Here is a 26,687-nt window from a genome sequence, read left to right as displayed (position 1 = left end):
ATTTTTATAAACACAAACTTTAGTACTGACACTACCTCCAGTTTTCCTAAAGAATATAAATTGTTGCTAGTCGTGGTTTATAGCATATATGTTATTTATGAAACTTGCCCTGACTGCAGTGTAGTGTCTCCAGGTTTAGAGAATTTCCTGACAACTTGGCCCTAGGGTCACCCTGTCTCATGTTTCTTTTGGGCTACTTAGAGGAAAACCAGAGTCCTTTGCTTTTTAATTTTGTCACCAAAAGGCACTCTTCATGATTTCTGAGTTTTAAAGGCTGGGAAAAATTGTGGATACTTGTGACATGAAGAACATGGGTGAATTGAGTCAGGGAAAAGCAGAGGACAAAGGAAATAAGAGAATTAGATGCGTTCAAGCTTACTTTATAGTTCTGTCGCCCTAACAACTTACCGAGAAGGGATTCATTTTGAACTTGGTATTTAGTGTTAAAAGGAACAGACCCGGGGCAAGTGCAGGCCAACACTGAAAACAGTCATGGATTGAGACCTATTGTATTTTTTAAGTGATTCCAGGGCTGTTCAGGTGTTCTGATTTAAACACTGCTTCTTGAGTCAGGAAATTGTATCTTGTTCTGAGGTTTACTGTAATAAAGTCCACAGTCCTAGGGGATGGTACTGCTGGCTCCATGAATCATTTACAGGTTGGCTGTACTGACCCAAGCCCCATGATTTATTTTGCCACACCATGGTAGGAATGGCAAATATGTAGCCACACATGGTTTCTGGGATGAGTCTTTAACTGGGAGAGTGCTGTAAATCCATAAAATGAGGTAGTGAAGAACCAGCCACAGCTCTTGTCATGTCCAAGAAGTCTCCTCCTATTTTATAGGGATATGTAGTTCTAGAACTGGCTAAGTTCAGTATCTATCTCAGAATGTGTCCTTGGGCTTTACGTATAGCTCTGTCTTCGTCTAACCTGTCTTTGGTTCATTGCTTACAAATCTAAGAAATAGTTCTGAAATGTAGTCTATTCCTGTTTTCACCAGTTTTTTTCTTGGGAGTTATTTCTATAAAGTGGCACTGACTTGACTGTCAAGCAAAAAAGAAAACAAAGTTTAATGGTGCACAGGATTACTAAGCAAGTGATCAGTTAGCCATACTTCATGTGTCTAAGTATGTGATTTCAATATTGCATTAAGATTAGAATTCACCCTGACTTTCTGAGCTTCATTTGATTCCCCCAGCATTCATAAAAAGATTTAGTTTGAATTGCCCTTATAATTTATATGGGGCAACTAAATTTTGAGCTAAAATGGACAGCATAACAACAAAATTTCACTCATTTTTAACCTAAAGGAAATGTTTATAATTTACTTAAACTTTTGTTTTGAAATAATTTTAAGTCCATATGGAATTGTAAGAAGTAATGCAGTGAGATACTGTGTACCTTTCAGGCAGTTTCACTAGTGGTAAAATCTGATAAAGCCAAGATGCAGGGTATTGACACTAATATAATCAAGATATAGGATATTTCTGTCACCAAAAAGTTCCTCATTCATAGCCTCATATCCCCTAACCACTTCTGACCTCTTGGCAACCTCTAATCTGTTTTCCATTTCTATAATTGTGTCGTTAAAAAACAAAATAATTGCTTTATAAATTAAATCATATAATACATAGTCTGCAGATTTTTTTCACTATGTACAATTATCTGTAAATTCATTCCAATTGTCTTATTAGTAGTTCATTCCTTTTTACTATTTAGTGCTATGTATTTCGTTTAATCACTCACCTGTTGAAGGACATCTGGGTTATTTCTGTTTGGGGCTACCAATAATAAAACTATCAACATTTGAGATCAGGTGTTTGAGTGAAGTCAGGTTTTTATTTGTCGGGAGCAAATGCTTATTTACAATTACTGCATCATATGGTAGTTGCCTGTTTAATTTTTTCTAACTGCCAAACTTTGAGATTGACAGTGTCATATTATACTTCCAACAACTTTGTATGAATGACCCCATTTTTCCTCACCAGACTTGGTTCAACTCTGTTGTCTCTTTTCCGACATGTGTATAAGTGATTCTTTATTGTGTTTCTACTTTGCGTTTCCCTAGTGAGGAATGATGTGGAACATCTTTTCATGTGCCCTGTTTTTTTGCCATCTGGTTGTTCCTTTCAGTGGAAGATCTTTTCATGTGGCCTTCCTGTTTTCTAATTAGATAGTTTGACTTTATGTTTGAGTGTTTATAGTTCTTTATATATTTTCTGTAAAGTCTTTTGTCAGATATGTTGTTTACAAATAGTTTCTCCCAGCTTAGATCTTATCTTTCACACTCTCTAAAGAAATTTTTAACTGCCTTTAGTTTTTTCACATATTTTTGTATATACTGAAATTGTTTGGGACCTCCCTGCCTGGTGCAGCTCGTTAAAGCTCAGACTGCAGAAGCAATCTGCAGTCAGTGGTAGCACAAGTTCAATCCCCAGCCAGGGCAGTGACCTACATGGTACAGCAGACCTCTCCTGTCTCGCCCACTGCTCCCCTCAGCAGTGTATTTCAGTCAGATCATCTGTTCTGCTCCCCACGCTGTGGTGAATCCTCTGACACTCCCCACCCCCACCCCCCGACACACAAACACACCTCTGGCCAATTCTTGTATGCATAAATAAATAAATCTTTTTTAAAATACTGAACTTGTTTTTTAAAGCAGTTTTAGGTTCACTGCAAAATTGGATGGAAGGTATGGAGAGTCCCTGTATACCTCCAGTCCCATTTACGGGTCTCGTTGTCAACATCCTACACCAGACTGATACGTTTATTAGAGTAGTGAGCCTAATTAACACATCATTGTCATTTGAAATTCTTAGGATGTATTAGGGTTCACACATGGATTTGTACATTTTCTGGGTTTTAACATATATATAATGTCACATATCTACCATATGTGTTATCCTATAGAATAGTTTCACTGGCCAAAAAATCCTCTAAGCTCTGCTTATCATTCCCTTCTCTTCTCATCCCCTAACATCCATTAATCTGTACAGTCTCCATAGCTTTGCCTTTTTTATAGTGTCATATACTTGGAATTATACTGTTTGTATTCCTTTCACACTGCTTACATAGGATGTAAGTTTATTCCAAGTATTTCCATGACTTAATACTCATTTCTTTGCAATATTTCACTTGTCTGGCTGTACCCCAGTTATCCACTCACCTGTGAAGGACGTGACATCTTGGTTGTTTCCAAGTTTTGACAGTTATTAACAGGCTGCTGTACACATCTCTGTGCAAGTTTTAATGTAAACCTAACTTTTCACTTATTTGAGTAAATAATCAAGCAGGAGATGACTGCAGGATCGTATGATAAGAGTAGGTGTGGTTTTGTAAGAAAGAAACCTCCATACCGGCTTCCTAAATGGCTGTACTTCTTTACATTCATACCAGCAATAAGTGAAAGTCCTTCTCACTCTCACCATCATTTGATAAAGTCAATGTTTTGGATTTTGGCCGTCAGTGTAACTGCCGTCTGACAAAGGGAGTACCATTACCCAGAAAGGCTGTGTTTTAATCTGTGAAATTTCCTGATGTCGGTCTAATCATGAAAGAACTTGAAGATCCACATTATACGTGTACTTTTAGTGTTGATTTCCCAAACCTTCATTTGTTCTCAGAAAAAATCAAAATGGGAGGTCCAGCGTCTATTGACTTTTTTTAAAGAACTGGGGTACACGCCAGAAGTATGGGGGGTCACTCATCAGAGACAGAGTGGTGAGCAGAACAGGTGGACTAACTGAAGTACGTTGAGGGGAGCAATGGGCAAAACACGAGAAGTCTGCTGTGCCATGTGGGTCACATCTATTGACTCTTAACTAAATTTTAAGAATAAACTTTTTTTAAAAAAGAAAAACTTGGCCCTTCCTGGTGGCTCAGCGGGTTAAAGCACTGCACTAAGAAGCTTAAGCCAATTCCTCATGAATTCGATCCCTGCCTGCCCCGGAGGAGATCCACATGGCGAGGCAGACCTCTCCTGACCCTCCTGACCCGCCCGCTGCTCCCCTCAGCAGTGTACTTCATCGATCTGCCTGTTCTGCTCCCCACTCTGTTCCTGGTGAATCCTCACACCCTCTGCATCTCTGGCCTGTACCCTAGTTCTGTATGAATAAATAAATAAATCTTTAAAAAAAAAAAAAGAACAGACTTTACACATGATATACCTTACAAATTACTTTAATGTCTAGACATATTTGCTTATCTTAGAAATTCATCAATAAATAGCCCATCAAATGCCAATTCATACAGATCACTGAGCTCTATAAATTAATCCACCACACCGTGATGAAGGGTTGTTTAGCAGTAAGGAGATAGAACAGTTTCCCCTAATTTAAGGATAATCATGTGGAAGAGCAACTTGTTTCTCTTGTATGGGCTAAAGAGAGAGAACAAAGGTAGTTACAGAGACGGCTTCAGAGTCAGCTTGTTTTTTTGGTTTTTATTTTTATTTATTTATGCATATGAGTACTGGAATATAGGCAAGAGGTGCTGGGGGGATTCACCAGGAGCAGAGTGGGGAACAGAACAGGCAAATCTACTGAAATATACTGCTGAGGGGAGCAGCAGGCGAGACAGGAGAGACACTCATGCTGCAGTGGCTGGTGATAGCGCCATATTGCTGAGACTTTAACCCCTGTGCCACGAGGGAGACCCTCAGAACCAGTTCTATAAAGTAATTTCTGTGAGTTAGGCTATCAAAGCTAGTATAGACTTCTTTCAGATAGCTACAGTTTCATGTCCTTAAGTGTTTCAAACATAGGTAAGAGGGCTTCTCACAAGTATGTAATAAAATCAAGGAAATATTTCCATACATGTATTTGCTGATGTGTATGTATCATCCTTTGCTCTTCTAAGAATCTGTGATTCTAGTTTTCAAGCATGTGAACTGTGTGTGCATGCAGATACTCATACATACATACAATACAAACATGATAGTTTTTGTTCTTTGTGATCTTGAAAGGCTGATTTATGGTCTCCTTCCACTGCTGTACTGCTCCCAGCACAGAAACTGCTTCCCAATAGAGTATTTTTTTCAATGCAATAGAAATTTTACATAATTTGTCTTGTTTTGCCTGCAGGAATTTAAAGATCACTTCTTCACACTTTCTTTGGCTTCTACGTTATTCTCTTCATATTTTTTTCCTACCTCTAAAGATTTCTACTCAATTTTTTGCAGACTTTTTTTGGGTTGGGTCCTGCCTCTAACTGGTTTTGTGTGTGTGTGTGTATTTTTAATATTTTAGAAGTACAGGCTTATTAAGAAAAGGAGAGGGAAAAGACAGGCACCTGCATGGTCAAAGGTGGGCAGGGGAGCCTCCCTGCCTCTGATCTTGGTGATCTCATATACTTCCATGATTTCATTTAACTTTTATACAAATCATTTCCATATCTGTCTTTAACTCATTGCCTGGCTCCAGCTGCCTACTAGATATCACTTCCTCAAATTCATAGGATTTTGTAAGGATTGAATTACTTAATTCACATAAAGTGCTTAGCAGAATATCTTGCTGTATAGTTATTATGCTGGCAGTGTTGATCAAAAGGGAATTTTACCCAGTTAATTAATACTCTTATCCATTCTCTGAGGACCCTACTGGATTATCTTTAAATCACCATTTTCCAGATTGTTTTCTTGAAACTCTAGTATCCCTCTGGTATTAATTGAATTCCACCCAAATAAAGATAAAGTAGGATTTCATGACCAAGTAAGTTTGGAAAATGATTTATGGCAATATTGGTAAACTTAATAGACAATGAAATTTAGATTTCAAATAATTTTCACAAAATAAAATTATAGATTGTATTAAATCTTTTTTAAAAAAGGTAAACTTTATAAAGCCAAGAAAAAGAAAAACAGCCTCCTATTAAAGATGTATAACCAGCACCATTAAAATCTCTTATAAAAGTTCTGTGCCAGTGCTATTAGATTCAATGCTCCTCTTATTTAATTGACCATGCAAATTTTTTTTCATGGGAAATCTGTTAATGTCTGTTGCCATAATTCTATGGGATACACTTTTGAGAAATGCTGACCTAGAAAATTTAGCTTGTTTTATGCATAGTATGTATGCTTCAGGTGAAATTTTGGGCTGTGGAGCAGACTGGAAATAATAAGAGAAATGATCTTGTTTTTAATTTTCATTTTTCTGTCTTTGAGAAGTAAATGTGTTACAGCATAGGCAATGATTGTTATTGCCTTGTACTTCTTAGCATATTTTCTATTTAAAATAATATCATTGCTATTCAGAAAAATTCAAATTTTATAAAAGCACTTTTATCCAAAAGGTCTGAATTTCACATCCTTTTATGGCTACTGAAGCCATGTGTTAAAAGAAAAAGATAAAATGGGTGTAATAAGCATTTTTTTTCCTAAATTATGTTTGACATTTGACAAGTAGGATGAGCCGATGGGAAGATGCAGAAAAGACAGGATTATCCTGGCTGACAATAATCATAATTCATCTACCTAATGCAAACATAGTCTCTTGCCCGTTCCTACAGAACTTCTCCACCAGATGTTTCATTCCAAGCCTGCTTAGGAGAGGAGCTGTTCTTACAATTTTTGACCCAAAATTGGTAGCAGCTGAATGATCGAATCTTTGAATCATTAATACAAGAAGGTAATAAACAGCAGGGCTTGCTTTCATCTGTTTTAGCCAGACAGTGCTTTCGGACCTCCAGCATCTCAGAGCTCGGCTGTCCTCAGTTCTGTCTGCGCACCTCAGCTCTCACTCGTGCGTGTCCCTACCCCTTCACAGGCCTGAAGAATATCCTGAATACTTATACATTAGAAAAATCCGGCCCTCCCTGGTGGCGCAGCGGGTTAAAGCACTGCACTGAGAATCTAAAAGCCGCTTCCGCATGAGTTCGATTCCCGCCTGCCCCGGAGGAGACCACATGGTGTGGCAGACCTCTCCTGACCCGCCCGCTGCTCCCCTCAGCAGTGTACTTCATTGATCTGCCTGTTCTGCTCCCCACTCTGTCTCTGGTGAAGCCTCTCACCACCCCTGCTCCTCTGGCCTGTACCCCAGTTCTGTATGTATAAATAAATAAATCTTTAAAAAAAAAAAAAAAGAAAAAGAAAAACCCCTGCTTTTTTTTTTTTTCAGGTAGTGTACCAAAAATCAAAAGATTAGATGTTCTGAATCTTGAGTATTCTGTGAAATCAAGATACACTTAGCTATTGATTTTGTAAAAATGTGGAGAAATGAGTGCCATGATACCACTGGCATTTTTCTTGCAAATGTCATAGCAAACAGACTTGGAATGCAGTGCAACCTGAAGAAAAGGCAAGCCAGCCCCCACAGTAGCACAGTGTGGACAGCTGGAATGTCCACGTTATCCATCTACGACTGGAAAAGGTTAAATAAACAGTGGGACAGTGACAAAGTGCAGGGATTAATTGCTTAAGCATTCAGTAATTCTTAAAACAGACATTAAATAAATGGACATATTCTGGAGTTTGAGTTCTGAGAAACAATATAGAAGACTTTATTTTCCTTTGGAAACAGAGACGTCCTAAGAAAAGAAGACACGATGAATGGTGTGGGCCAAAAGTATGATTATAACAATAACAGGTGTACCTTGTTTTGAAAGGACTACATTACATCTTTGTAAGGAAGGTTTGTGTTCTGAAATTTTCTGTTTACATTATACTATACTATAAAACACGAGGCAGAAACAAATAGTGGTATGATACAGTAATGGCAAAATGAAAGAGCAAACCAGTATAATCTTTTTGTGCACATCATCCCCAGAAGTTACTACGAACCCACCACTTAGCTTCATCTCTTGAGACTCATGCTAAGCCTTTTTTCTCCTCAGATCACCAGCACAAATCAGTGGGTTTAAGACATAATTCACTAGGGATTTTGATAGGATTTGAGTAAATCCCCAACAAAAACTCCCTTGGCTTACCAGTTATTTTTAAAGGCAGGGTTTAGAAAGCAGAAGATCCTCAGTTCACCTATTTTTTGATAGCCCTTGCCACAGAGAAAGGAGGAAATTTGCCTATGAATGCATTCTGTGATGCCCCCCTTTTCTAGAGTCTGTTGACTAGAGTTTAACCACAGACATCATCTCTGTGTGTTATTTCTACCTCCATTAACTCTGAATATTATCACTATCTGCAGTATTAACAGAATTTGAGTTTAAAATGGCTTTGATCATTCCACTATGGAATTGAACAATTTAATATATACTGATTGAATTGGAAGAAGTAAAAACAAATGCCAGAAATACTATCTACTACCTTATTGCTTGTCTTTTAAATTAATTCATCCTCCTATAAGTAGTGGGCCTAAAGATTACCTGGAGAACTTCTTCTTTTTTTTTTTTTTTAAAGATTTATTTATTCATACAGAACTGGGGTACAGGCCAGAGATGCGGAGGGTGAGAGGATTCACCAGGGACAGAGTGGGGAGCAGAACAAGCAGATCAACGAAGTACACTGCTGAGGGGAGCAGCGGGCGGGTCAGGAGAGGTCTGCCACGCCATGTGGATCAGTAGATCACCTCCGGGGCAGGCAGGGATCGAACTCATGCAGAATTGGCTTAAGCTTCTTAGTGCAGTGCTCCAACCCGCTGTGCCACCAGGGAGGGCCTTCCTGGAGAACTTCTTAAAAGAAATTGCCCATCTCCTGAAATTTAGATTCTGTAACTTGGGAGTAGAGCATAGAATTCCTCATTAAATTGAGGGCATGCTATTTCAGTCTCTGGCCTTTAAAAAAGTACACACAGAGACACTTGTTTGTGTGAAGCTAATAAAGGATTTCTGGAAATCGTGCTTTGGCAGAATGAGTTCTGCATACCAACCTCACCTTGTCTTCAAGGAAGCTGATGCTGTGCTTGAAATACCAGGTCCATGCTGCCTTCTTAATCTCACACATTATAAACCAAACCTAGATCTAAAATCCTACTTTGAATTCACATGCTACAATCATAAATAGAGATTGAAAAATCACTCACGAAATTGGTTTAATGAAGTAACTCCTTGAAAGCAGAACTCTAGAACATTGGACCACCCAGTGCATCATTTATAAGCTATAACTGTCCAAGAAAATGCTGAGGGTGTAGTTTTTGAGGAAGTTTTGCTGTTGTCAACTAGTCTTCACAGTAAAGATGAAACTAACAAACTTTGTTTGTAAAAGTTGGGAGTGGGATGGGGGATGAAGGCCCAGAGTTTATTGTGACCTTGTTTCCAGCCAGGGAGACTGGATTTTATTTAAAATATTCATGGAAAAGAAGTCAAATTCCAGTGCTTCTTAAAACTATTCTACTTTTGCATGAGATCCTTCCTTTGATTTAGACCTTTTATCTCTAGTTTATTATTCTGTTATAGTATTTCTTGAGGTATCTTACACCCTATAGAAAATTGGGCAGGCTTTTGTTAATCAAATGTTTATATCCCATTTAACCAGATATTGTAATTCCTGCAAGTATAACCTACAGTTTGTTGAACAGATTTTCAATATCACTATAAATGATAATTAACATTAAGTGACAGAGAACGAATCATTCCCAGAGTGTCAGCCATATGTAGGTCAGCAGCACTAACCTCATGGTCGTATGTGATACTTGTGAACTAGACTTAAGCAGGAAGAACATCAGGCCCCTCCAAAGTTCCCTTCATTCACTAAGTTCTGTCAGTAATTCCACCACAGACCATGGCTCATTTATTCAATCCCTCTGATACAGGCTTGTCCCACCACCAGCATACTAGTCCAACACCAACTGGCTAAGAGACAGATTTTTTTTTTAAGATTTTATTTATTTATGCATACAGAAGTGGGGTACAGGTCAGAGGTACAGTATTCATGAGGGAATTCACCAGAGACAGAGAGTGGAGCAGAACAGGCAGATTGATGAAGTGCATTGCTGAGGGGAGCAGTGGGCAAGTCAGGAGAGGTCTGCCATGCCATGTGGGTCACCTCCAGGGCCGGGTATCGAACTCCCACTGAAGTGGTCACTGCCGGGTTCTCAGTGCTGTGCTCCCACTACGCCACCAGGGAGGGCCCAAGAGACATAGATTTTTAGGAACTCTTTTTGACATGGTGGTAACGCAAAGGAGATTGAAAAGACAGCTTATATGAGGGAGGATATACAGTGTATTTTTCTGTGTTCAAGGTCACAAAAATTTGGCAGCATAAAAATATATTGTGTTTTAAAGTCACCATACTAAGTGAAATAAGCCAAATGCAAAAGTTTGTGCTTCTACTTCAGAGGTAGTCAGAATACTTAAATTCATTGAGGCAGAAAGCAGAGTGTCGTTGCCAAGGCTTGGAGGAGGTGGGAAGGGGAGTTGGTGTTCAGAAACAGAGTTTTAGGTGGAGAAGAAGAAAAGGTTCTGGAGGAACAGGCTAGTGTTTGCATAGCATTGTGAATGTACTTTTTAAAATGGTTAAAATAGGCCTTCCCTGGTTGGCACCTCAGGGTAAAGTACAGCACTGAGAAGCTAAAGCCGTTTCCACATGAGTTCGATTCCCGCCTGCCCCGGAGGTGTCCACATGGCACGGCAGACCTCTCCTGACCCGCCCGCTGCTCCCCTCAGCAGTGTACTTCGTCGATCTGCCTGCTCAGCTCCCCACTCTGTCTCTGGTGAAGCCTCTCACCGCCCCTGAGCCTCTGGCCTGTACCCCAGTTCTGTATACACAAATAAAAAAAAAAAGTTAAAATAACATTTTTAATGTTATGTACTTTTTACTACCTAAAGAAAATACACTGTGTTTATCATTACCATGTTTGGCTATGTTAACATTCCTTATTCTGAAAATTGTATACTATTTGAAATGACTTTATTGCGGCATAACATGCATATAGTTAAGATGTGTAGGTGTTTCCTAGAGGCTCTTGTGTCCCTGCCCAGGCTTTCTGCTGTTCTATCCTCAGTCCCTGGTAACTCTACCCTGTTTCTATCTTTATGGACTAGTTTACAACTAATATTTTTATTTCTCCAACTGAAAAGATACAAACTTTTGTTTTTCTAGCAAATGGAGAGACAAACACTTAAGTTTTCAAGGTTATAAAAGGCAAGCAAAAGTTTGTAATACACACTGAAACTGTGTTTCCCAAATTTGTTGTAATTCTCTGCAGGTTGGCTATCTCAAAACAGTAATTTTTCAGAAAAAAAAAACTGAATGTCAGTTTTCCACACAAAATATTGTCTGGTCAGCCTCACTTACTGAGCTATCACTGTCAGCAGCCTGCCTTTGATGTTAGTCTTGATTCTTTACAAGGACTTGTAAAAGTTAAAAGTTTGTATGAACAGGTTCTCTGTTCTATCCATTTCCACATCACTGAATCTCTTAATGGATCCCTATCTTTTGCCTGGTTTCAGGCGCTACAGAGACATAAGCCACGTAGTAAGATGATTCAGTCTTGCTAGCAAAGGCCCTGTCGCTGTGCTGCGGGACCCAGCTTGCACAGTCACGAGCCCTAGAAAAACACTTACAGTTTCTTTCCAGCTTCAGTACTTTTGAGTTTCATAGTCATTGAATATAATGGCATTTTGCCATAGTTTTCCAACTCTGACCTTTGAATCAAAGATTTTGCAGCATTTTATTCTTCATTCTCAAAAAATAATTTTTGTAGTATAAGAATTCCACTCATACTACATCTCTAGCAGTAGTATCTGACCTGTCTGCTTCCAAATTGTTTAAATCTTTGGCTCCAAGTCAGTCATTCTAAAACCTTGTTTTACTTGTCTATAACTGCTTTCATATTTCACTCAAAATCAAATCATTCCATATTCAAAATTTTGAGGATCTTCTGTTTGCAGGGTTCTGGTGGCACCCTCAAGGATTTCACAGTCTTGTTTAGTCCTTACTGCCTGCCTGACCATCTCAGTCCTAATTCAAAGCTACCTGTCATCTTATCACTCAGTCTCCTTTTCCTGTAGAAACAACCTAATCTAGGTAGCAGTGTATCCTCACAAGCACTTATTTTCATACAACATTTTGTCTGACTTTTATTTCTCTGTCAAAATAAGGCCCACCTCAATTCCCATACCCTTATCCTAAGGTGATTTTTTTGACAGTTGTATTATTTCAGCATTTGCTGACACTTAGCATTTACTGTCTCTCACCTCATTTAGTTATATTGAAGTAACAGTTAAGGGCTTCCCTGGTGGTGTAAGGGGTTAAGGCTCAGCACTGTGAAGGTATAGGCAGCCACTGCAGCACATTTCGATTCCTAGCCAGGGAGCTAACCAACCCATATGGCACAGCAGACCTCTCCTATCTCCCTACTGCTCCACTCAGCAGAGTATTTCAATAGATCTTCCTGTTCTGCTCCCTGCTCTGTCTCTGGTGAATCCTCTCATGTCACCCCTACTCTGGCTTATACCCCAACTCTTGTATGCATAAATAAAAGTAAATCTTTATAAAAAGGGCAGGTTTATGATTCACAACAAAGCCATTTATATAGTATTTCTGATCATTTCCAAGTCATGGGAAGCTCTGTCATTTTATTTAACTTCCCAATTCTACTTACTAACGTGTTAAAATGCATTAGATGTTCATTTTACAAACTGAAGTCTACATCTTCATGATTCCTCCCACTTGTGCCCTCTAAAGAAGCACAGATTAACTCTGCTAGTTCTGCAAGACCTACCTTTAACTTTCTAATAGCAGTTATTATGCTGCATAGGTAAACCTTTGAATTAACATGCCCTGTTATAGCCCATATTGTCACTTTCCTTCAGATACTCTACTTTTACACTAAGTTATGACAACCAGCATTAAGCCCAGTACTCCAAATGTCATTTCTCTAGTCAGAGGAAAACATAAATCTTTCTTTGAATAAAATGTCAATTGATGAAAGATAATGGTCTCTTCCTAGCCTTGGTTTCTTTCATGTTTTCCAAATTTGATCTTCCGACTCTCTCTGCTCATTTGCCATCCAGGCTGCTGGAGCAGAATGGGGGAAATACAGTCAAAACTGTAAGAACTGGGAGATGTATGTACATACAGAAATGAAATTATAATTGGAGGAGCTGCTGGTTCACGATTTATGTAAGAATATCCTGTGCCAGGAACAGGCCTTGGCACTTAGTGAACAAAAGAAAGATCCTGACTTTATTCCAAATATTTCTAGTAAAGACTTTAGGCAAACAAGGAAGACTATCAGACAGTATCAGTTTAGAGAGTTAACTGAAGCCACCCAAAAGGAAAAGTTGTAAAGGATTTTAGGTACATGTATTGCAGAAAATTAACCATATTTGTAAGCTTTTGGTGTTTGAAACCATGAATCAAGACTTTTAGAATAATACTTACACACACACACACACACACACACAATTATTTAGTGAATACAGTTTGATTTTTGCAAGGTGAAAGGAGCTCTAAAGATTGCACAATGTGTTCAATACTGTTGAACCGTACACTTAAAAATGAGTAAGATGGGGCCCTCCCTGTTGGCACAGCAGGTTAAAGCACAGCACTAAGAAGCTAAAGCCACTTCAGCATGAGTTCGATCCCCACTCCGGAGGTGATCACATAGCGCAGCAGATTCTCCTGACCCGCCCACTGTTCCCCTCAGCAGTGTACTTGGTCAATCTGCCTGTTCTGCCCCCTACTGTCTCTGGTGAATCCTCTCACCGCCCCTGCACCTCTGGCCTGTACCCCAGTTCTGTATGCATAAAAAAAATGAGGAAGATGGCAGGTTTGTGTTAGATATATTTTATGAAAAATAAAAATAAGAAAAATTTAAATTAGCAGGCTACTAATTTGAAAGATCAGTAAACTCATCAAAGCACTAAAAGAAAAAATTTTAAGAAATAAGCCATATACATAATGAAGTTAGAGAAGTCAACTCTGCGCATACAGAAGAGTTGAAGGACATTGCAGACAGAGCAAATCCCTATTAATCCAAACGATGAAAGCACTGAAAGGAAATGCTGAATGTAGAGGCCAGCCAGATTTTAAAGGGGATCTTGAAAGTTATAGGCATTTCAGATAGAGCGCGTAGCAAACATCTAGGTAAAAACCAGTAATAACTCAATGGCAGTGGTCCTTGGAGGACAATGAGGAAGAAATTGGTTGAATGCTGTAACTATTTAAACATAAAGACAAAGCATTTGATCTGGTGAGAGGGCTGATGAAAATGACATTGGAAAAGTAAGACAGTGTAAAATGATGGGGAAACCAGAGAACACTCAGCAGAGCAGGGTGATCGTGAACATGCAGATACGAAGCAGTGGGTTCATGAAAAATTATTAGAAGACAAGAGCCAGAAAACTTTGAATATTGGTTACAGGAAGTAAAGAAGAAATCAAATTACATAAATGTTGTCAGTTTATACAGTCAGGACTATGATGATTAAATTAACCTTTAAAGGGAAATATGTCTTATTGAATAAAAGTTGATTTAGTATTGATATTTTACACTAGAGAGACTTGTGGATACTTACAGGTAACAGAGTGAGGAAGAAAGAAATTTAGGGACCAAAGGTTGAGAGGTCAGCTGTTTTAGTCACGCCCACCCTGCATAGGTTCCACAAGGGTTCCTCTTTGGGCTGTGGTTTTCTCTGTGCTAAGGTAGGATATCTACCATCCTGAGACCTCTGGAAGGGAAGCTAAAGGAATCATAATCCGAAGGATTCCTTCAGGAAAAGTGATGAAAAAGTGGATGAAATCTCAAGTGTTTACTATCACTTTGGGTAGTTAATTGATTAAGTAACAAATGAGCAAACACCAGAATCAAAGAGCCATCATTAAGAGTCTCGACTTTATTTTTAAATCAGAGTAGGTTGAACTTAGGGGTATGAGTCCATGACAATAGAATGTCCAAAGCTACTGAGTTCTTTCTTTCTTTCATCTCATCTTTTTTTTTTTTTTTTAAAGATTTATTTACTTATGCACACAGAACTGGGGTACAGGCGAGAAGTGCATAGTGACTTAGTGGCAAGCAGAACAGGCAGATCGATGAAGTAGACTGCTGAGGGGAGTAGTGGGCGGGTCAGGAGAGGTCTGCTGCACCATGTGGGTCACTTCTGGAGCAGGGGATCAAACTCTTACTGAAGTAGCTGCAGCCTGCTTGCAGTGCTGAGCTTTAACCGTTGCACCACCAAGGAGGGCCTCATCTCATCTTTTTGTGATGTTTTCAGGATTATGGAATTTATGGGAAATGCTTATATAACCATTTAACTTGAATTGTTAAATTCAAGTGTCAGGAAATGGATAATTTGATAACATCCCTTCATTTATTCTCCTTCTCTGTCTTGCATTTCTAATAGATACACATATTTATGACCCATTCTTAGATTATAAGCCACCCTCATCCCAACACTCGTAATTACATCTCTCATTAACTAGTGACAGAAGGCCACTGTATTCTCAAAGATTCAGGAATTACCAAAAGGAATGTGAGCCCCATTTGCCTTGGATATTTGCCTCCTGTCTCTGAAAATTGCCCTGAAAAAAGGGGGACAGAGGAGGTGGTCTCACTGTTTTCTTGAAACTCTCATGCCACAGCAGAGTACTTTCGGACACATCTTGATTCTATTAGAATTTGCAGGTCAAAGGGCAAGTTCAACTGTTCTGGTAGTTTAAAGCATTGAGATGAAGTGAATAGACCATTTTAATGACTTAAAGTTGGGTTTCTGCTGCTACCTACTCATTATGCAAGTAATGTGGCATGTTAGTCATGCCGCGGGGGGTTCCTAATCACTTTGAAAATTTTTCAATTTATTTTTACACCGAGAAAAAGACACAGAGCAAAGAGAGTAATTTGGCAGGAAGAGCAATGCAGTTCTGACTTTGCTCTGGGCTTGTAGCTCACATGTATTACCTTTCATATTTTATGTGCTTGCATTACTCCCCGGGGGCTCATGGGAAACAAAATCATAATGTGCTCCACAAGCTGGTCTTCCTTTTCTGTGGAGAACCTTTAATTATTAAAGTTTTCTTAAAGTCAATTGTTAATCCCATCAAGGTTTTTTTTTTTCTTTAAGACAGTCATGAAAATAAGATAAGGTGAGTTCTAGATCTTCAGACATGGAATGATTATAAAGGGACTATTTCTGGTATTTTTTTCTTTATAGTCGTCTATATCTTCCAGTTTTTATTCAATAAACAATATGACTTTGATCAGAAAATACCCTTTTTCAAAGAAGCAGTTGCATTGAGAGTACATGACTACTAACATAAGATCCTTTCTGCTCTTTGCTGGGTGGTTTTTTTGTTGTTTTTTAACTCTACGTACCACTCTCCCTGAAATGCAGGATGTTCTTAACAAAACTTTTTAGTTGTGATCCTTTGAAGTTTACTCAGTAAAACTTAACCACATAAGTTCAGCTATACCATATGATCTTTCTCATCAGATCTATTAAGGAACAATCTTTCTTATTCCCAGAAGTTGGGGTCATTACTGTTTACTAGCTTCTATATTCTGCCTATCCAATTTTTTTTTTCCAAGGGGTTTGTTCTGTTAAAATTTATCAGGTTTCCATTTCAGATTATCAAAGTTGTAGTCAAGCGAATAATACTCTCTCTTTCCAAAATCAAAAGATAAACTTAAAAGCTAACATTCCCATCAAGGATACTGACACTACCCAGAGTTTAAATATATACAATATGTAATAAAAACATCTTATTCTCTTGACTCTGAATTGCCCTTCTTAAGCACATTCACATGTAGAAATCACTATAAAAGTATTTTTTCAAATGAAGAGGGCAATGGTATGCTAATCTGTTGGGGAATTTTTAGAGTGAGAATCCTGGAGAGAACTTTTGACTCTGTGCAGTTCATGTATATTATCAATGCTCAATAAAAAAGAAATAGCTTAAGTGACATAAAATCTCTGCTTGAATTGTATGTGAGAAGAAAACACATCAATTTATGTATCTTACTAAAAAGGTACTATTCCAGTGACTCAGACTCCAATGTCACATCCTTTATTTTAAAATTTAGAATATGAATTGTCACCTGTTATATCATATTTCAGTTTGGGAATGTGACATTTTACCCTAGAGATTAACTGTACCACGTTAGCTGGCCAAGTATATTATTTATAAAAGAACTTGGAATTCAGTGAAGATATTTTAGTAATACAGAATAAATTTAATGATTTCAAATTGTGATGCTTAAACTTAGAGTGGAACTCAGAGATCACACCTTCTTAGTACTTGCGTTCAACTGAGATGCTCATGACTGACTGGATAGAGTAATTTGTCTTTCATCTTCTGTTACTTATGCCTGCTGCTGAATGTGTGAATCTCCCTATTGGTGCAAAGAAATACGGCACTCCGACTGAGAAAGTACATTTCTTGTTCCAGCTTCGTCAGTCATTGAGCTTCCCAAAAAGGAACAGATGACAGCAGCCAACAGGAAACTGTGCATAGAGAGACCATCTTGAACTCCTTCACCTTTAAGCTCACTTTACCACTTAACATATTTTTTACAAGTGGTCAGTAGATATATTTAGACTATCGTTATCCCTTTGGTGTTGACTGGACCTTCATGGTAGAAGCCATCTGCTATTTCTTAGAATTATTTAGCTGGTGGGGACAGTGGAAAGTTATACTTGGGTCAGTGAGAATCTTCTTCCCTTACAATAGCTAAAACTAGTTAAATAGGGCCTCCCTGGTGGCGCAGCGGGTTGAAGCGCAGCACTGAGAATCTGAAGCCGCTTCCGCATGAGTTCGATTCCCGCCTGCCGCCTGCCCCGGAGGAGACCACATGGCGAGCCAGACCTCTCCTGGCCCGCCTGCTGCTTCCCTCAGCAGTGTACTTTGTCAATCTGCCTGTTCTGCTCCCCACTCTGTCTCTGGTGAAGCCTCTCACCGCCCCTGAGCCTCTGGCCTGTACCCCAGTTCTGTATGCACAAATAAATAAATAAATCTTTAAAAAAAAAAAAAAAAACTAGTTAAATAAATCTGTATTTCCATTATCTAAACTGATCTATGTCTCCATATGTTAGTTGTGCTTGTTCAGCAGACATGTACCTACCTATATCCAGAATAAAGAAAATCCCTATCACAATGTTCAAAAGATAGTCTTCCAATTTGTGGCTGAACTAAAACTCTTCCATATGACTGCTGTTGAAGCATAATTATCTTAACAAAAGACAGAAGCAAGGTTAAACTTGGGCAGTGCAGTCTCAGATTGAGCATTTCCTCAGGTCAAAAGCTCAGGCCACTTAAATAGTTACTGTAAATCAAATCTGTCTCCCTACAGATGATGTACTTAAAAGACAGCTTTTAAGGAATGCATTTTGGGGTAGGAGACTACTTGTTTACCAACTGCAGTCTGATTATTTTATAAATTTCTCATATCTACCTCCCTACTCAGTCCCACCTTCCCTCCCTGGATGTAAACCAAAGAGTAGTTGACCAAACCACAAGGAATTTGTACAGTTCAAATTATTGTTTCAAAGTGTGCAGATCGTTGCCAAATCAAGCTGTAACTGGAAACTTATTTGCATGATGTGATAAAAAGAAGTATAGATGTTCAAAATGTCCCTGGGACAGATGGCTGTGTTTCTAAACCTTATTTGCCAACATACACAATTTGTCTTACACTTTACACATCAAAATATTTTAATTTTCAGGAATGCTTCAGTTTGCCTGGAAGCTACAGAATACCCATCAGTTAAATGGATAAAGGGTATGGGGTCAGAATTACTCTTATTAAAAGAAAAAGTCATTAACTGTACTTTTCACATTTAACTGTAACATTTTTAGGACCTGTACATTAAGATGGCTGTATATCAACATGATAAAGACATTTAGAGTCAGAAAGAACCAAATGGGGTTCCTGGCTATACCTTTTATTTCTAATTTGAGCCATGGGCAACCTATGTACATTCTAAGTGTTATCACCTATGAAATGGTGTAAGAGTAATAGTGACTTCAAAAGCTTGTTGGGGGGTTAAATATAAGTGTTGGCATTTTCTTTCTTTTGCAGACAAGAAGCTCTTCTGGCTGCCATTAGTGAAAAAGATGCCAATATAGCTCTTTTGGAACTTTCATCATCTAAGAAGAAGACCCAAGAGGAAGTGGCTGCACTAAAGCGGGAGAAGGATCGTCTGGTGCAGCAACTCAAGCAGCAGGTAGGATTAAACGCCAGCAGACTGACTTTGACACCATCCTCTACCTATGTGTTTGCCAACTCGTGTTTTAAGGTCTTGTGTCCCATAGTAGAATCTGAGTCTTATGTTATTGTGTGTGCAGACTTAATCTTCCCACTGTGTAGGAAACAGTATGCTTGGTAAAGGCTGTTTTGGAAGATGTGAATCTCCTGTAAGAATGTTGCTGTTACTTTTTTCAAAGACTAGATGATACTAGTAAAAATATGCCCACTTGAAATTTTAAAAAGACTCTTTTTTTGCACCAAATCAGTTTCTGATTGTAGTAGGTTCTAAGAATAGATTTATTTAAAAACTTCCGGTTATTCAGGGATGGGTAAACTCTGAAGATAAGAGCAAGGCTTTTTTCCTTTTCCAATCTAAGCCTTCACAAAACCTAATGTTTACTTTCTGTGAATGCCTTTCATCTGTGAAAATAAGAACTTAGTGAGATTAGGTCTCAGTAGTTAGGTCTAACTATATGGACATCTGATTCAGTACTTTGTGGCCCTTTATCTTAAGGAACCAAATAGAGTGTCTACCAGCACAGGGTACTGTTGCTCATTCACAGGGGTTTTTGATTACTTGACTCTCATGTCTGTATGTTTTCATTAGATGAGAGTTAAGGAGGTTAATTAATCCCTTAACTACAACCTTAGAAAGGAGTATCTTAAAACTTCCTAACACCTTTCTATCTCAATGTATACCCTAAATACTCGGTGGTGATGTAATCTGTGTAAGGAGAAAGATAAGGCTGTACTTGGGAGGCCTTTCTAACAGTGTTTTTCTGTCTCCATTCCATGTAGTTTCACATTCCTGCCCTCACAAAATGTTTTGGGATGCTGTGAGCAGGAAGGAAGAAGTCTTGCCAAAGATATTTTCATTCTTTAATTTCTCTAAGTGTGTGTACTAACTTTTGGACAAGGGAGAAGCCTTTTGGAAAAAGGATATGGCATCAATGTTGTTTTAATTTAAAGCTTCTAGTCCTTGAATTGCTGGAATGTATCTCAATCTAAAGGCCATTTCCTAACAAGGAAGCAGTCAGCATTGACCAGGCCTTCCAGTAAATGGAGCTGCCACTGCCTGATGGGTTCTTGGCATCTGTGTGCGATTCCTATCATCAGAAAGAGGTGAAGCAACAAGGGATTTACAGATTTGGGGTCATCCTCTAAGATGGTCCCAATTTACTTACCCCCCAGGGTAGCTTGTCTCCTTGACTCACTCATGGCTAAGCAGCATTTGGAGAGGCTGCATCAGAGGAAGGGGCCAGGGCCAATGAAGAAAATAAGAACTAAAGGTTGTCTAACAAACTCCAGATGTGCTGTGGTGGGTGCCAGCCAGTGTGTTCAGGTTATAAGTCATGAAGAAGCCCCCACTGTGACCGGCAAGCACCCGCGCTGGGTTTCTTGTAAACTCGGAACCCTGGAAAGCATTAATGTAGCCTGTTAGGCCATAGCAGCTATCACAAGATGTCCTTTCTCTCAGCATTTATTTTCCTCTCTTCACCACAAGAGTTTTGCAACCTCCATATTGTCTTTGAGGTTAGTATGAAGCCTGACTCTGCCCCTGTGTGCTTCAGGCAAATGTGACTGGGCAGGTTGGGCTCTTTAAGACAGGCTGGATGGCTTTTTTCTGTTTTTAAAAGTGAACCATCACATTTTAAGAGTAAAGGTTATAAACTTAAGCTGATTTGTTTTGGATCCAGACAATCTCATTTACAACTACAATTTTGTAATCTGCATTAGGATCGAATGTCTGACAATATTTTCTTTATTCCAACACTTTCTAGATGTGAGGGATATAAAGACACAGTATTTGCCTTACAGAAACTCCCAGTGTGTAATGTTTAAAATACTAGTTGTTCTGAGTATTTGGCGAAACCGTTCCCTAGAGGGTAGTCCCTAGCCTAACCATATCTTCCTGCTGACAGCTTCAGCAGATTATTCCCACATTACGTGATTTATTTGCCCATTCATTTCAGATTCATTGAGTATCTTACTGTGTGTTAAATATTATGTTTACAGAAACCAATGTCTTTCTTCACAATAACAGCCTGGTAGAGAGTTATCAAACTTATGTTGCAACTCTAGCTATCCCTTTAGTCAGTTAGAGTACGTCTCTGAGATTCATGTTACTCGTCTATAAAATCGGATAGCTTTACCTACTTCACAGGACTGGTGTAAATTCAAATAGGGTAGCAAAGCTGGAGAGTGTAGATTCCTCTTCTGTTCCCTTTTAAGGATCCCTGCTCCACAGTGAGACCTACATGATGGTGCTACATTGAGAGGAGAGGAGGACTGTGTCAGTTACACAACTTCAGTTGTGTTCTGTTCCCCTGAGAGATCTTTCTCAAAGCAGTTAGAAAAACAAACAGTAGTAGTTCTTATCCTCTTTTCTTCTTTTTTTTAAATGATACTGCAATAATACAGCATTTAAAAAATAATTCTAATGTCTTAAATACTACGTTTTATCACAGATATCATTTAAATGTCTTCAGGCCCAGCATTCTCGGCTCTAGAGAAATCATCACTCCCAGCATATATTCTCTGTCACTCACTTTTTGTTATGGCTCTGTGACTTGCCATTTCCATACATCCCTTTCCTCCTACCCCTGACTAGTATAGTATGACTTTTCAGATGTATATGAAAGTACACTCCCACACGTCGCCTTTGTTCTATCATGCCGATTTAGCTCCTTTATATACACCATTCTAACCCTCACAATTCTAGTAGTAATATCCTCATTATGTAGATGGAGCAAAAAGCACATGAGGTCCCAAAAGATTTTATTCTGTGGCTAAATTTCCATGGGCACCAAGCAGTTGGAACTGGAATTATAACCAAGTCTTTTCTTACTCTTATTATCTTACATGGGAATTCCAGACAGCTGGTGGTTAGAAAGGTTGTGTTGGAATTATAGCATTTCAAACAATGCTATTTCAAGTTTTTATGACCCTTACATACTCTCCCTGAGAGAAAGGAAAGGGTGTTTATACACTGATTCCTCCCTTTTCTTCCTGCCTAAGAAGATCTGAAACAAACGAAATGGTGTGATTGGCCCATCTTACTAAGAGATGTTATATCAATCCAGAGTTACAAAACAGTAACGTAGAATTTTCTTTTATTGGAGATGACAGTACTCTGTCAGAACTCAACATGCTGCGTTTCAGCATACACCAGGAATGCCTCATATTCCACCTATGTTGAGCAGTCACAAAGTGCTCCTCAAGACCAAGAGCCAGACTCCCAGAAGCATTGACCACCTTGAGTATATGGAGGCTGTTCATATTCCAAGTGATCATAAGACAGTGTGACCCTCTAAATCCCTAACTTATGGGCAATAAAGGGATGTTCTGACCTGCCAGCTACCCATAAAGTAGACCATGTGGCCAGTTTGTTTGACTTTTACAGAGGGTTAAGTGAATCTACTCAAGTTCTAGTACCCCTAAGGTTTCATCACCTGTGACCATGGCATTCATGAATTAAGGAATAATAACAGTCTCCTCTGAGAGCAGTTAGTCATAATAGGCCTCTCAGGGGCCGATGGATCCGAAATGATTATTCTTAAAGGATATTTAATTTACCACCCACTTAAAATTTGGACTGCTTTAATTGCTTTTCAAGATTAGCTTCTTTTTGGAGAAAACAAAAACTTAGAAAATCATTATGCTTTTCAAAGTAATCTGACAGCAGCCATCTACATGTTAATTTCTCATAATCCTAGAATACCCTGGAAATGGTATTCAGAATGAACATCTCAACTCTGAGTTCCCTAGGCAAATATTCGACTTTCTGTAATGCTAAATTAGGTCTCAGAAAGTAGGTAATCAATTTACTAATAATGAAAAGCACAAGTTTATTATCAGTTACTTTTTAAAAAATTCATTTGCTTCTTCTGAATTATATCATATAAAATGTTTTAGGCTTTAACCTCTTCTTCTTAAATATAAATTTCTTGAATTCATAATTTATTACGAAAATGATTCCCAGCATCTGTGATTTATACCATCTGTATTTCCATTTTCTAGGACCTGAATTTTTTCAGAGCTTTACAAAGTGAGGATGACCTCACATTTTTTTCATTTAAATGTTCAAATTTAGCAGTCTCTGATATTAAAGAACATTGATTTGCCCCTTTTGATATGTTGACAAAATGTTTTTATCTTTTTCAAACAAGCTCTTCTGTAAGGATAGCGTTATCAATTGTCTAGTTCTTCTTCACAGAGGGTAAAATCAAGGTACAAATCATCCGTAACTATCAAAGGCTTATGCGAGGAAAACATCTGCCCTTCAATATAGAGAGCTTACAAGATCTATTGGAACACCAGGGTTAGCTAATTCAAAACTCAGCACTTCCCACTGTCCAGGAACATCTTCTTGACGTATTCCTTTTAGTATCAACAGATCCCTTCAGACTCTTTTAAATTCATTAGGCAAAATTCACCAATTACTTAGTGTTCAATATACAGCAGACTTTCTCCTTAGTGCTAGGAAAAACAGGGGTCAGTAAAACAGTCATGGCCCTTAAGGATTTCCCACTACTCCAAGTTCAGGTGTTTTATTCAGCAAATATAGATACAGTAGGCTTTCAAAGAAATTTGACAGAGAAGCTGTACTTTCATATACAAGAAAATGAAGCAAAAAAATTTCATCAGTAATTTATCATACAATTTCTGATATTTCAGTCTTTCTCATTTTAAGAGGTCTAAGCTAATTTTAATTTGTCCTTAGTTCATATTTGCTGAACAAACGGTCAGTTTCCATTTTGCTCAGTGAAAGAATGATAGGTGGATTAAGGGTCACTATGCTGAGCAGGCCTGACCCTTGTGTGTTGCACTTGACAGAGCCTCCTTCTGTATTTACTTTACACACAAGTGTGCACTTCTCTGCTGCTCTGTGTGACATCATCTCCTGAGGGTGACTTTGTGATCCTAGAAAGTAGAAACCATCCTCTAGTTATGGTGTGCAAGATTTAAATTTGACAGAATATTATACTTCAATTCGTATTTAATGATTTTAACAGTCCTAGCAACTTGGTCAGATAAAAAATGTTAATCTCTTTTTCATTATCCTAGTAGATTAGTATATATTTATATATCACTCTTTCTCTAAAACACTACAAACAATAAAGTCTCCTAGATTTTTCCTGATGGTTTCCAGACTTATTTGAAAGGAGCTGAATGCAAAACATTTCCTATTCACTGTCTTTACCTCTGGAATCACTTTGTACTTCCTCATTTTAATCTCTTCTTTAATCTTCACTTCAAAACTCATCTTTTTGTAGTTTGGAATTTCCTAGCCATGAACACCATTTTTTCCTTTATCATTAACAAAGCCATCCTATGCTTTTTTTCACTCACATATTCATTCTGCTTTGGGTATAATTTGAAACATGAGAGGGGCAGAGGGAAACTATTCACAAATTGTATTAGAGTTGTTCTTAATACTGTTTATTCTGAGGCAGATTACTCACGTTGCTGTGATCATTTATTTAATTACAGAAATTCCCATTAGTGATCATGGCTTGTTTGTATCAAGCAATGTGGTGACGTAAAAACAGCACTAAACTAAGTACCAAGAGCCCCGAGCTCTAGCCTCAATTCTGTTAATAACCAGTTGTATAATCTTGAGCACTGATAACTAATATATACACTTCACAATTACAAAGTACTGTTTAAATATCTGATAGTACCTAATCCTAGGCTTAAATGTGCTGTGCAGATATCATAAATGAAAGCAGTGTCTAGCAGGAGGGAGCGAATTGCGATGAACCTGGGGTCACATGCTTTGTCTACAGAGGCAGCTACTTTTAATTTCAGCTTGTCACCATGCAAGATGTGACTCCCTTGTTATTCATGCATCCATTTCTCTCTAGAGAATCCAGGTCCTTATATAAATATTTTCCTATTATTTGCCTACTGCTGGCTTAGAGGTAGAGTTAAGAGAAGCAATTATAAAGTAAAAGCTAAGAAATTTTAAAATCTGTATAGAAATTTGCTTATTTTATGAAAGTATTACATTTTGAAATTGAAAAACAAACCCTCATTAATACCCTCTTAAAACCTTTTTTGTTACAAAGAAATAGATCATATTTGGACAAATTTTGTTTATGGGAGTGAAGTCCAGAGTCTGGGAGATGTGGGGAAATCTGGATTCCTCCGAGTCTCCCTTCATCCATCTGTTACATCTTTTTTGTCATCAATTCCAGATGTAGGAAAAGTCTTCACAAAAACTGATAAGACTCTTTCTTTCTTAGCATCAAATCTAACTTTGCCCTTCCTATTGTCAAACTGCTGCCATTTATATTGCCATGGGGGATTTATAAATCTTCGGAGTTTCCTGATTCTTCTTGAATTGTCTCAATGCAAATAAATCAATGTAGATTTGATGTGTCTCCTATTCCTGCTGCTGCTGCTATTGCTGTCTGGTGACATGAGTTACGGCCTTGCTTCCTGTGTACATTGACCTTTCTCTGAGGATCTCATTAGGCATAAGTAAAACTAGAGAGATTGGTTTGAGGCTGGTTACCTACTCCTCCCCTACCCCCATAAACTTCTCTTGGTGGGAATCAATTAGACCAGTATATTCTGTAGAAACTCTTCTCTGCTAACTCTTCTTGTCTTATTCAAATTTATTAAAGTACATATGAAATTGAGTGATATTTGCCTTTAAGGAGTGCTATTATATAAACAACTTTAGCAGAATGGCCTTATAATAATTAGTATTTTAATCAGAAGCTATAATTCACATGATCAGGTTAAATCATCTCTACTGCTATAGGACTTTCTAGAAAGCAGTATTCATACCACTGGTGATCTCAAAGATAACAGTAGCTAACATTGATTGAGCCAAGCCCTGTTTTGGGAGGTGTAAGTGCTAATAATAATTTTCTTACGAGGTATATAATAAATATAGCCTATAATAAATATAGGCTTAAAAAATTCTTAAAGCAATTCCATTTAAATCCTATCAATTCCAGGTTATGTTCTCCACTTCCCTTAAAGCATTTAAAGTTTTCAGTCTTTATGCATTCAATCCCTTAGCAAAAATATATAGTACCTTTTTTTTTTTTTAAACTCTTGGATAGGTTTACTTATGCACTTGAAGTATATTTATTTTATTAACTATTCTTTGATATTTAAATTATACTTTTAAATATTAAGGAGCTTGGTTTAAAATTTTATTTACTTTGGGAAATTCTTCGAATCTTAGTAACAAATATTCTATCTTATGACTAGTAATTAGCTATAAAAGAATCTTAACAATCATAATTTAGCCTGTTTAGTGGTAAATCTATCTCATGATAAATTAGAACGGACCCTTAGCTAGTTGTTTTAAATCAACTATATAGTAAACACCAACTGACTCATTAATTTTGGTTAATAAATCAATAACTTGAAAAATAAATGATTTTTCAGAATGCTAAGTTTAAATAAATTCTGAGATTATAAAATTAATATTTAGTGTAATCTATCTAAATGGGAAAGAACTGTATGTGTGACAGGAAGTTTTCTGTGTATTTTATTGTGATAACATTAGTTTACAACACAATGTATGATTTAAGAGAATATGTTCCTACCTCCTCAGATATCTGTCACCAAAGCACCCATAGTCCATAGT

General features: G+C 37.9%; 1 protein-coding gene across 15 annotated transcripts in view; it reads left to right on the top strand.

The window, feature by feature from the left end:
- Positions 1-26,687, top strand: part of ERC1 (ELKS/RAB6-interacting/CAST family member 1) — a 302,503-nt gene that overhangs the window by 212,183 nt on the left and 63,633 nt on the right. For 14 of the 15 annotated variants that reach the window (XM_012732452.1, XM_012732450.1, XM_004692830.2 and 11 more), the window contains one exon: positions 18,908-19,052. In XM_012732452.1, the coding sequence (XP_012587906.1) occupies positions 18,908-19,052 (145 nt within the window). Of the gene's footprint in view, positions 1-6,764; positions 6,871-18,907; positions 19,053-26,687 lie in introns of those variants that run through there. The other variant, XM_012732456.1, reaches the window with a different exon arrangement.

This window comes from Condylura cristata, unplaced genomic scaffold (assembly GCF_000260355.1).
Source record: "Condylura cristata isolate star-nosed mole 26May11 unplaced genomic scaffold, ConCri1.0 scaffold00034, whole genome shotgun sequence".
Lineage (NCBI taxonomy): Eukaryota > Metazoa > Chordata > Mammalia > Eulipotyphla > Talpidae > Condylura > Condylura cristata.
The sequence above is the reverse complement of the archived record's forward strand: the minus strand, read 5'-3'. Positions and strand labels throughout refer to the sequence as shown.